The 13,021-nt window shown below is 36.6% G+C and overlaps 1 protein-coding gene across 1 annotated transcript in view; it reads left to right on the forward strand.

The window, feature by feature from the left end:
* CCDC173 (coiled-coil domain containing 173) overlaps positions 1-13,021 on the forward strand; it is a 57,462-nt gene that overhangs the window by 8,762 nt on the left and 35,679 nt on the right. Inside the window, exons 2-4 of the mRNA XM_010354430.2 lie at positions 4,923-5,149; positions 11,408-11,581; positions 11,679-11,872. Coding sequence (XP_010352732.1) covers positions 4,923-5,149; positions 11,408-11,581; positions 11,679-11,872 — 595 coding nt within the window. The remainder of the gene's footprint in view (positions 1-4,922; positions 5,150-11,407; positions 11,582-11,678; positions 11,873-13,021) is intronic.

The raw sequence follows: 13,021 nt of genomic DNA on the forward strand, positions 1-13,021 counted from the left end.
GAGGGTGTAGTGCACAATGGCTGTGCTTATGAATAGCTACTGCACTCCAGTCAGAGCTACATAGAGAGACCCTGTTTCTAAAAACAATTAAAAAACCTACAGTCACCAAGAGATTGTAGTGTTGGCTTAAGGAAAGACATATAGATGAGTGTAATAGAAATAATGAAATAAACCCATACATCTATACTAAATGGGTTTTGACAAGAATGTTAATGCAATGGGGAAAGAGTAGAATTTTTAACAAATGGTGCCAGGATAAGTGGATATCCATATACAAAATAATGAATTCTGACTCCCAAATTAATATACACCTCACACTACATACAAATATTAGTTTGAAATGAATCATATAACTAAATATAAAAGCTAGAACTATAAAACTATTAGAAGAAAACTTAGATATACATCTTTATTACCTTGGATTAGGCAACAATTTCTTAGATGTGACACCAAAAGCACAATCAACCCAAGATAAATAGATTTGGCCTTCATCAAAATTAAAAACTTCAGTATGAATACATCAAAGAACACTATCAAAAAGTGCAAATACATCCACCGAATGGGAGAAGATATTTGCAAATTATATATATGCTAAGGATCTATAATCCAGATTATAAAGAATTCTTTCAACTCAACAATAAAAAGCTCATTTTTAAAAAGGGACAAATGATTTGAACTGATATTTCTCCAAACAAGATGTACAAGCAGCCAATAAGCACATGAAATGATGCTCAACTTCATTACCCATTATAGAAATACAAATCAAGACAACAGTGAGAAACCACTTCCCACCCACTAGGATGAATGAAAAAAATAAAGGGGCAGTAATAACTGTTGGGAAGGATGTGGAGAAATTGAAACCTTCGTATGTTGTTAGTGGAAATGTAAAATAGTATAGCAACTTTGAAAAACAATTTGACACTTTCTCAAAATGTTAAATATGGAGTTATAATTCTGTTCCTAAGCATAACCAAAGATAATGAAAAACGTATGTCCACACAAAAACATGTGAATGTTCATAACAGAATTATTCATAGTAGTCAAAAGGTGGAAACACCCCTAATGTCCATCAATTGATAATGGATAAACAAAATGTGCTACATCTATAGAATGGAATATTACTCACCATAAAAAGGAATTAGGGCCAGGCGTGGTGGCTCATACCTGTAATCCCAGCACTTTGGGAGGCCAAGGCAGGTGGATCACTTGATGCCATGAGTTTGAGACCAGCCAGGCCAACATGGTGAAACCCCATGTCTACTAAAAATACAAAAAAATTAAGTTGGGCGTGGTGGTGCACGACCGTAATCCCAGCTACTTGGGAGGCTTGGCAGGAGAACTGCTTGAGCCTGGGAGATGGAGGTTGCAGTGAGCTGAGATTGTGCCACCGCACTCCAGTCTGGGCGATGGAGACAGACTCATCTCAACAACAACAACAACAACAACAACAACAACAACAACAACAAAAAGGAATCAAGTATGGATACATTCTACAATGTGAATGAACCTTGAAAACATTTGAGTAAAAGAGGCCAGATATAAAAGGCCACATATTGTATTATTCCATGCACATGAAATGTCTCGAATAGGCAAATTCAAAAAAGTAGAGCCAGAAAGTAGATTAGTGGTTGCCAGGAGCTATGAGGAGGAGAGGACTGCTAATGCATAGAGTGTCCTTCGGAGTGATGAAAATGTTCTGAATTAGATATTAGTGATAGTTGCCCAGCTTTGAGAATAGAGTAAAAACCATCGAATGCTACTGTTTGCAGTGGTGGATTTTTATGTGTATTATAACTCAATAAAAAGATGATCTAATCCATGGAAAATGTGTCAATATGGCAGGCAGATGGACTGATTTTAGACACTTTTAGGTAACTTGCCACTGCTTTTGTCCCCTCTCTCCTGCTTGCTAGTCTGCCTATTTATATTCTCTCTCTGTCCATCTGTCTCTGTCTTTCATGTCCCTTCATTCAGTTGTGGTCTGCCCTTCTTCAACTTCTCTAACAGCCTCTACTGACATTGTATGAGAGTTACTGTGGGGTAGAAATCTTGGAAGTAAGATTGCCCTCTAAGAACTAAATTTTACATCAACCAGTGGATTAAAGTGGGGATATGTGAAACCATCTATAGCTCTGATCTCAACCAGGGCTCTCCTGATCTTCAAAGATATGGGGAACTTGCCCCAACTTCAGTGACCCGAGATAGTAAAAGCCTTTCCCAAGCTTTCTGTGGGCTTTCTTTTTTCTTTGCGGTTACCCAACTCTATTCCTGCATTTGTGGTGGTTCTCTTTGTTCGTTCCTGTATCAGAGTCCATCAAAAGATCTACTTGAATAAAACATCCTGTGAACACAGTTATTCTACTAAAGATTTGAGATGTGAAAGAGGAGGGATCACACTTTGCACTGCATAGCTTTCTGACATCCTGCTCTCCTGCCACCACTGCTAAGGCCCACTTACCACTGTATACTTTGTGGGGAGCAGCTCCTGCCAGAATGGACCGTGTACTGTATTGACCCTCTTTAGAATTTTAGTGAATTAAATTTAGAATGACTCTTGGGTCAGACAAAGATAGTAACATGCCTAGCAATTTCTTAATCAAAAGGCAGATGGTTTAACTTAGAGACCATTGTTTGGTTAGCTTCTGATTGCAAGTAACACAAGCCAAATTGAGCTGGTTTAGGCAAAATAAAGGAAATTTGTTACAAGGCTGTAAGAATGTATTGGTCATGACTCTTAAGTAGAACAGTGTTCTGAATCAAGTTACACCGCAATCCCCAGATATGGGAGACACAATATTCTCCTTTTTATTGTAACTACTGTGAATTAGATTAGTCATTTGCAACTAAAGAATCATGATGATACTCTTTGCAACTAAAGATAATACTATTTGCAACTAAAGAGTCATGATAAAGTCAGCTTTGTTTGGCTTTGTTCTGCATGCAGAGGTTTGGTATGTGGTAGGCAAGATAGTGCCTGTGGTTGTAAACTCACACTTTAGTTTAGTCACCAAGTTCTCACCCCTACCTGCCTTAATTTAAACCCCAAGAAGACTTTAATTGGTCCTAACAGCTTTTCTTTCAGTATCTTTCTCTTTTTGGAACTATGTGATTTTCTTGCTTCTGCCTTTCTCTCTACTTGTTTCATTCTTCTCATACTAATAGTAAAAATAATAATAGCTAATATTTGTTGAGAACATATTATGTACCAGACACTAGTCTTAAATTCTTTACATCCAGTAGATACTGTTAATGACCCCATTTTGCAATTAAGGAAACAGATTCAGAAGGGTTAAATAATTTTATCTACATTCATATAGTTAATATATGGTGTGTTCAGAAAAAGTTCAGGTAGTCTGACTCCAGAATCCACACTCTTACCCACTCTGCTATCCTACCTTTGTTATGCCTGTGGCCACCCATCATTGTTCAAATGCCTTTCCTATTTTGGTGAATTTCCTTCCTTTGATGTCCTACCTCCTTAAGATAGAAGGCAAAATTCACTTTTTGAGCTGTTGTTACAGTTAGAGGGCAAGCGTGGGACAAAGACTCATCCAATCAGTTTTACATATGCCAGATTTATATTATGAAGAGAGCAATATAAGGAATCAAACAGCATGTTGAATCAGTTTGTGTGTGTGTGTGTGTGTTTGTAGAAAATGGCAATAAAAGTGTACCAATTTCAGAGGCAACAGTGGTGAAGATTCAAGTATTCCAGTGTATGGTTTCCAGTGGGACAAGTTGTAAATGGGGCAAGTCGAGATGCCTACACAAAGCCAGTTGCCATGGGCCCTCACTGGAACCCCATGTTGTGGTTTGTATGATGTTTTGCATATACAGCTTATAAGGATGACTATGGCTCTCTAGTAGATTGAGTCCATTACTTAATGCCCCTTAATTAATTCCTTTTCTTTTCTGCCTAAACTAGTTCTGCCAAACTTACTAGAGTAAGTTTGGCTGTTAATAATTAAGAAACTTGGTTGATTAAAAGGGTAGGACCATTTTTCCAAGGAGATCTGTTATGAGTTCCACTGTGTCATTTAGGATGCTTTGAATTCATATAATAGAACACCCAACTCAATCATCTTCAAAAATAGGGACATTTTTTTCACTTTATAACAGGAATGCCAGGCTTCAGGTTGAGTTGATTAGCAGAATAATGAGATTATCATTGCCTCAGATTCTCCTGTTGTTTCTCCTTTGCAGTAACAGCTTCTTTGCAATAATAGCTTCATTCAAGGCTGGTTTCTTTTGTGGTCGTAGCTGTTTATCTGTCTCTCTTTCTTCCTTATTCATACTTAGCTTGAGAGTCTTTTGGATGTCTCTCCCAGAAAACAAGGAAGAACTTTTCTAAAAGTTGCACGTAAACCTTTTGTCCTGTTTCTTTGCTTTTTAGAGAAATAGTGATTGACAATGGAGATACAAGTGTTCTTAAACCAACTAGGCCCACCCTGGAACTATAGTGAGTTCTCCAAATTATGTTGCTGCTGCTCAGTGGGAAGAGGTTGAATAGAGTCAGTCGTAATGCCTACAACCCCAAAAGATGAACACCCACAAAGTTATCCATTTATAAACGACCACTTTGTTAACTTTGAAAAATGCTTTTATAACAAGCTGTTGGGATAGGTATTACTAGGAGATCTCCATTTTAAAGATGAGGGTACTGAGATTCCAAAAAGTTAAATGACTTGCCCAAGTTTACACAGTAAGGAAGTGATTAAACAAGTAGTCAAATATATGCCTTCTGATTTCAAGGCCTTGTATTTTTTTTTTTTTTCACTTAATCGTAGCTGTTCTTGGGATAACAAGAGTAAATTAAGTGTTTGAAAATAATTTCTAGTTATGCCACTATCGGAACTTCTGAGACAAATATCACTTAAACTATTCCTGTAAGTCTTTAGTAATCATTTTTTACAATTTATTAGAAAAAAGAAACTCTGAAGAAGATCAAGTTCTCTATCCGCCTCTTCTGCCTAGCAAAGTAGATCTCCAGCAGGTCACCATAATTCCACACAATGAGTGGAAAAGGATTCAAGATAGCCTTGACAGGTTGACAAGAGAAGCAGCATGCCTCCGTGCAGAAAGAAAGGCAAAGAAAGAAATGCATTTGCGATCTCAAGAGGTGGTAAAACACTGGACTAATACATATGCAGTAAGTATTAACCACCCAGGAATACACATGCACTGAAGACTTACCCTTGTTTCTTAGTACTCTTATGCTTCTTTTTATAATTTTTTTACATGTAAAATTTCATTAAAATGCATCGAAACACACTTTCAACGGTGTTATTTAGGTATAAGTGATATACAATGAATTGGACATATTTGAAATGTACAATCCTATAATTTTGACATATGTATAAACCCCCAAAACCATCATTACTATTAGGATAATGAACATGTTCTTAACCTCAAAATTTCCTCATGACCTGTTTTATTCCCTCTCCTTCCTCCCTGCTCCTCCTCTGGATCCTTAGGTAACCACTGATCTGCTTCCTATTACAGATTTCATTCAACACAATTACTTTGAGATTCATTCATGTTGTGGGTATCAATTGTTAATTTTTATTGCTGAATAGTATTCCATTGTATGGATATACCACAGTTTGTTTATTTGGTTACTTTTTGATGATTGACATCAATGAAATATTGACATTTGAGCTGTTTCTTTCCGTTTTTGGCTATTACAAACAAAGCTGCTATGAACATTCATGTATAAGTCTATGTATGGACATATACTTCCATTTCTCTTAGTAAATATCTTTGTGTAGAATAGCTGTTTTTTATGATAGGTGTATATTTAACTTTGTAAGAAACTTTCAAACTGTTATCCAAAGTAGTTGTAATTTTGCATTCCCAATAGTAATCTCTGAGAGTCCTATTTCCTCTCCATTCTCAACAACACTTGGTATAATTGGTCTTTTTAATTATAAACATTTTAATAGGTGTGAAATATCTCATTATAGTTTTAATTTGAATTTCTCTAAGTAAAAATGATGTTGAATGTCTCTTCCTGAACTTATTTTCTACAGTATATCTTCTTTGGTGATGTATCCATTCAAATGTTTTTCCCATTTTAAAATTAGTTTTATTATTGAGCTTAGATAATTTTTAAACTATATTCCAAATACAAATTCATGATTAGGTATTTGACTTGAAAATACTTTCTCCCACTCTATAGCTTGACTTTTCATTTCCTTACTGTGTCTTTTGAAAAGCAAAAGTTTTTACTTTTAGTGAAATATGGTTTATCAGTGTTTCTTGTATATATCATTATTTTAGTGGCTTATCCAAGAAATCTTTACCCACTCTAATATCACAAAGATTTTCTCCTATGTTTTCTTTTAGAAGTTTAAAAATTTTAGATTTCACCAAATACTTCATGTTCTCACTTCTAAGTGGGAGGTAAATATTGAGTACACATGGACACAAAGAAGAGAACAGTAGACACTGGCACTTTTTTTGTTTTGTTTTGTTTTGTTTTGAGATGGAGTCTTGCTCTGTTGCCCAGGCTGGAGTGCAGTGGCGTGATCTCCGCTCACTGCAAGCTCCGCCTCCCAGGTTCATGCTATTCTCCTGCCTCAGCCTCCCGAGTATCTGGGACTTCAGGCACCCGCCACAACACCCTGCTAATTTTTTGTATTTTTTTTTTAGTAGAGACGGGTTTTCACCATGTTAGCCAGGATGGTCTTGATCTCCTGACCTCATGATACACCTGCCTTGGGCTTCCAAAGTGCTGGGATTACAGGCGTGAGCCACTGTGCCCAGTTGACACTGGCACCTGCTTAAGGATGGAGGAGGGTGGGAGGAAGATGACGATTGGATATTATGCTGATTACCTGGGTGACAAAATTATCTGCACACCAAATCCTTGTGACATGCAATTTACCTGTGTAACAAAACTGCACATGTAACCCTTGAACTAAAAGTCGGAAAGAAATATATATTTTTTGGTTTCCTGTATAGGTCTAGGAACCATTTTAAATATATGTTTATATGCAGTGAGGTATTGATTTTTTTTTGTTTTTGTGTATGAAGATCCAATTGTTCTTGCATAATTTATTGAAAATACTCTTCTTTTTTTTTTTTTTTTTTTTGAGACGGAGTCTTGCTCTGTCGTCCGGGCTGGAGTGCAGTGGCCGGATCTCAGCTCACTGCAAGCTCCGCCTCCCGGGTTTACGCCATTCTCCTGCCTCAGCCTCCTGAGTAGCTGGGACTACAGGCGCCCGCCACCTCGCCCGGCTAGTTTTTTGTATTTTTTAGTAGAGACGGGATTTCACCGTGTTAGCCAGGATGGTCTCGATCTCCTGACCTCGTGATCCGCCCGTCTCGGCCTCCCAAAGTGCTGGGATTACAGGCTTGAGCCACCGCGCCCGGCCGAAAATACTCTTCTTTATCCACTACATTGCCTTTGCACTTTTCTTGAAAATCCACTTGCGTATATATATTCAGGCGACATTTCTGCACTATCTATTCTGTTTTATTGCTCTATTTATCTGTGTTTACTCCAATTATACACTGTCTTGATAGCTGCAGATTTAATAACAGGTCTTGAAATCAGTTCCTTTTCAAAGCTGTTTTGGCTATTCTGGGTCCTTTGTACATTCTTATGATTTTTTTAATTTTAATTTTTTATTTAAAAAAAATTTTTTTGAAACGGAGTCTCACTCTGTCACCTAGTTTGGAGTGCAGTGGCACGATCTCGGCTCACTGCAACCTCCACCTCCCGGGTTCAAGCAATTCTCCTGCCTCAGCATCCTGAGTAGCTGGGACTACAGGCCTGCACCATCATGCCCAACTAATTTTTGTATTTTTAATAGAGACGGGGTTTCACCATGTTGGCCGGGATGGTCTCGAACTCCTGACCTCAAGTGATCTGCCAGCCTCAGCCTCCCCAAGTGCCTGGCTTTTATGAGTTTTAGAATCTGCTTGTCAATTCATGCAAAAAAGCCAGCTGGAATTTTGATTGGGATAGTGTTGAATCTCTAGATCAATTTGGAGATAATTATATTTTGACAATATTGAATCTTCTGAACCATGAACATACTCTATTTGTTTAAGGCTTAATTTCTTTTTTCTGTTTTTTTTTTGTTTGTTTGTTTTTTGAGATGGAGTTTTGCTCTTGTTGCCCAGGCTGGAGTGTAATGGTGAGGTCTTGGCTCACTGCAACCTCCGCCTCCTGGGTTCAAGCAGTTCTCCTGGCTCAGCCTCCTGAGTAGCTGAGATTACAGGCATACACCACAATGCCCATCTAATTTTGTATTTTTAGTAAAGACGGGGTTTCTTCATGTTGGTCAGGCTGGTCTCGAACTCCCAACCTCAGGTGATCCGCCAACCTCAGTCTCCCAAAGTACTGGGATTACAGGCATGAGCCACCGCACCCAGCCTAAGTCTTAATTTCTGTCAGCAGTGTTTTATAGTGTTCAGTATATAGGTTTTATACATCTTTTGTTGGATTTATCCCTAAATATTTCATATTTTTAATATTATGGTAAATGGTGTTTTTAAAAGTTTCAATCTGCTGTTGTTAGCTTTAAAAATACAGTAAATGTTTCCTGTATTGATCTGGTATCCTGCAACATGGCTAATCTTACTTATTAGTTCTAGTCCCTTCTTGGTAGATTCCATCAGATTTCCTACATAGACAATCATGGCATCAGAGAATAAAGACAGTTTTAATTCTTTTTTTTTCCCCCAATCTGAATGCCTATTTCTTTTTCTTGACTTACTGCACTGGCTAGAAGCTCCAATATAATATTGAATAAATGTAGTGAAGGTAGATATTCTTATTCCTGACTTTGGGGGAAAGGTACTCATTCTTTCACCTTTAACTGTGATGCTAAGTGTATGGTTTTTGTAGATGTCCCTAATCAAGTTGAAGTTGCCTTCTGTATCGAAATTGTTGAGTGTTTTGGTTCTTTTAAAATCAGAAATGGATGTTAGACTTTTTAAAGTACTTTTTTGATGTCTGTTGAGATTATCATGAGGTTCTTATTTTCTAGTCTGTTAAAATTGTGAATTACATTGTTTGATTTTTAAATATTCAACCAAGCTTGCATTACTAGGATAAAACCCCATTGGTCATAATGTATTATCCTTTTGATGGATTTAATTTGCTAAAATGTTATTAATTTTTGTATTTGTGTTCATGAGGGATATTGGTCCATAGTTTTCTTGAAATATCTTTATCTAGTTTGATTATCAGAGTAGTACTGTTTACTGTTATGACGCAGGATTGCGCAGAAAGCCAGAGTACTGGAAACTGTGAAGAACCAAGACAGCTTCTCATCATTTGCCTCTGATTTGTCTATCTGCCTGCCTCTTCCTCTCTCTGGAACTGCATAGTGCTTTTGCTGTGCCCTGCTCTGTGCATCTGCTAGCCTCCCTCTACCTGAGGGTTACAGTAGCCCAGTTTAGTTCCAGATGCATGAATGGGAAACTTCTTCGAAATGGAAGGTGTCCCCTGACTCCTTTTATTATCTTGCCTGGGGAGAAATGCTGGGAAAAGGTAATCCCCTCCCTCCACCCTACTTTCCTCCATTGTTTGAGGCACTGAGAGGCAGGGTTATGTTTGTTTTATGATAGAATTATTAAAACTACAGATAGGCGTAAACTCAGTCTAGAGAGTTCTCACTGTTTTTTTTTTTTCTTTTTAACATTGCATGTTTCCTTACTTTGTTGCAGTATACATTATTTATCTTTGGGAAAGGACATAGAAAACTTATAGTACCTTGCTTTAGAAACGATGGTCATAATTTATTAATTCTCTTTTTTTTCTCAAAAAGGGAAGAATTATATGACGACTAATATATGTAACATACGACATTCTGAAAAAGACAAAACTATAGGGAAAGAAAACAGATCAGTGGTTGCAAGGGCCTACAGGTAGAGGGAGTGGTTGACTATAATGAGACATGATGGGATTTTTTGGGAGGATGGAATTATTTTGTAAGTGACTGTATGCATTTGTAAACTCTACACTAAAAGGGCGCTTGTAAATTATAATATAGAAAACTTGATTTGAAAAAGGTCCCTGGTACATAAAGGGATACGGGATGGGGATATATCCTTTTTTTTTTTTTTTTTTTTAATGCAGAAGTAGCGCATATAATGCTTTAACTCTCCATGGGTATTAAAGATGAATAATAAATGATGATTCATCTTACCAGCAGCAAGACTGTCTATAAACCCGTAGTAGTAAAAACTATGATATAGACACAGAGGTTGACAAAATAATAGGTCAGAAGAGAGAACCTAGAAACAAACCCATGTTATATATTGGAACTTGACATATGACAAAAATGTCATTGCAAAAAGGAAAGGAAAGGATGGGAATTCAACAACTGATACTGGGAAAATTGGCATATGAAAGAGATTAAATTACATCTTAATAGTACAGAATACAGAAAAATGGATTTCAGCCAGACTAAATACCTAAATGTAAAAGGCAAAACACTAAAACTTTTAACATAAATAATAGAATATCTTCAGGGTATCAAAGTAAATAAAGTTTTCTTAAGACACAGGAAATAGGACCAATAAGGAAAAGGAAGACCTCATATGACATGAGGAATGGAGGCCTCAGAGTTATAGAAGAACATATAAAATATACAACTATTGGTTTTTTAAAGGAGCAAAAGTAGTAAGATATATATTTATTGTGTAACTGTAGAGAGGAACTTTGGAAGTAAACAAAAGAAACTAATAGCAGTTACCGTAGAATGAGAGGAGATTGCAGATGGGTTGGAAGGTGATATAGTTTGGATGTGTGTCCCCATTCAGATATCATATTGAAATGTAATTCCCAATGTTGGAGGTGGGGCCTGGTGGGAGGTGATTGGATCATGGGGGCAGATTTCTCATGAATGGTTTAGCACCATCCCCATTGGTACTATCCTCGAAATAGTGACTGTGTTCTTGTGAGATCTGGTCGTTTGAAAGTGTGTAGCACCTCCTTTCTCCACTCTCGTTTCTCCTCCGGCCATGACATGCTTGCCGCCCATTTGCCTTCCACCATGATTGTAAGTTTACTGAGGCCTCTCCGGAAGCTGAGCAGATGCCAACATCATCCTTCCTGTACAGCCTACAGAACTGTGAGCTAATTAAATCTCTTTTCTTTATAAATTACCCAGTCTCTGGTATTTCTTTATAGAAATGTGAGAACAGATTAATACAAAAGGAGAAGTTCATATACCTCTATAATATTTTGGGATTTTGAACCATGTAATGTGTTATCTACCTAAAAAAGTCAGTCTAAAAAATAAGCTCATAAATGTAGCCTCATATTTATTAGTAAAATATTATAAATACAATAAAAACATAATAAAAGCTCAAATTATAATATTATGTTAAATTGTAGTAAAATTAAATTGAAAAATGGAAACAAAAGATTGTGTTTATCTTTTTACAGGGGATGAAAGAACAGAAACTTGAAGCCAAAAAGAAGCGCGATGAAGAAATAGAGGCAGAAAGACAAATTCTGGATCTGGAAGAAGAAATACACAAACAAGGAAAAAGAAAAAAGGCCATCGAAAATGCAAAGCAATGTCAATTTTACCAGACAGAAAGAGTGAAAAACTTTCATGTACTACTTGGGTTTTCTTGTATTTTTGTATATATTTAACATATCTATACATAATTAGGCATCATTTTCTTAAAGTACTATAATTTTTCTTTTGTAGTCAGGACTTCTTCTTAGTAGAGTTATGAAAGAACGTGATGCCCAGATTGAATTCCGAAAGAGTACGATAAAATCAGATAAAAAATGGGAGGAACAATTGAAGCTCAACATTGAAAAAGCTTTTAAAGAAGAACAAGAAAAAGCAGAAAAACGACACAGAGAAAGGGTGGCTCTTGCCAAAGATCATCTAAAACAGTATGTATATATAAAATACCTTTTTGTACCTTTCTCTTTTTTTCATAATGATTGTAGCTTTTTTCTGATTATAAAAGTAATACATGCTAAAATAATTAGTCAGTAGAAAAAGTACAAAAAGGAGGTTAAAAATCACTATCACTTTCTTACCCAGAGATTGTATATTGGTTATTATTGTCATAATAATGCAACATAATACACAACCACGCAATCTAGTGGCATACAAAAAAAAAACATGTTTACTTCTCATGCATCTGGGGGTTGGCTGATCTAGGCTGGAATCAGGTAAGCAGCTTTTCTTCAAGCTGTAGGACTGGCTGGGTTTGTTTATTGTTGTGGAGAGGATTCTGATCTGCTTCATGTGTATACATTCTGAGGTTCAGGATGAAGCAGCCACATGGGGCAACTTTTCACATGGTATTCACAGAGATGCAAGAGAGCGAGCCCAAGCTTGCAAGAACACAGCTAAACCCAAAGTCAATGGACAAGGAAGTATACTTGACCTTCCATCAGTCTAAAGCAAGTCACATGGCCAACCCCAAAAACAATAATGGAACAGAGAAGTAGACTTCCATTAAAGTGAGGCAGGAAGGGGAAGGGAGTGAATCTTTTTTGAACGGTAAATCTAAACTACCATAGGAAGTTACTATTATTGTTTTGGTATATAGCCATATGGAGTTTTTTTTATGAAGGATTCATCAGGCTTATTGAAATATAATTTGCATTCAGTAAAAGTCACCCTTTAAAAAGTATAGCTGCGTAACTACCACTCAAATCAAGATATAGAACATTTCCATCACCCCCAAAATTTCCCTCATGCCCCTTTGCTCTATAAGTTCTATCCCCTGCTCCTAGCCTCTGGAAGTCATTGATCTAGTGATAGACTTTTTTTTCTGAATGTATATACTCACGTTTTATAAAATGACATTTGAATGAGCAATATTGCCTTATTGCATGCTTTTTTCATGTACCTGCATGTCATATGTATAATTATTTATCAAAATCACATCATGTCTAAATGACACAGACATCAGTTCTCAGAATATATATATTGCCAAATTGTGTATTTTTCAATTCAGTCCTTAGTAACAAGGGAAGAAAAACCTTTGGATTTATTGTAATTTTTTTCTTTGGCAGTGTAGAGATCTA

The sequence above is a fragment of the Rhinopithecus roxellana genome, chromosome 14 (genome assembly GCF_007565055.1).
Source record: "Rhinopithecus roxellana isolate Shanxi Qingling chromosome 14, ASM756505v1, whole genome shotgun sequence".
In the NCBI taxonomy this organism is placed as follows: Eukaryota; Metazoa; Chordata; class Mammalia; order Primates; family Cercopithecidae; genus Rhinopithecus; species Rhinopithecus roxellana.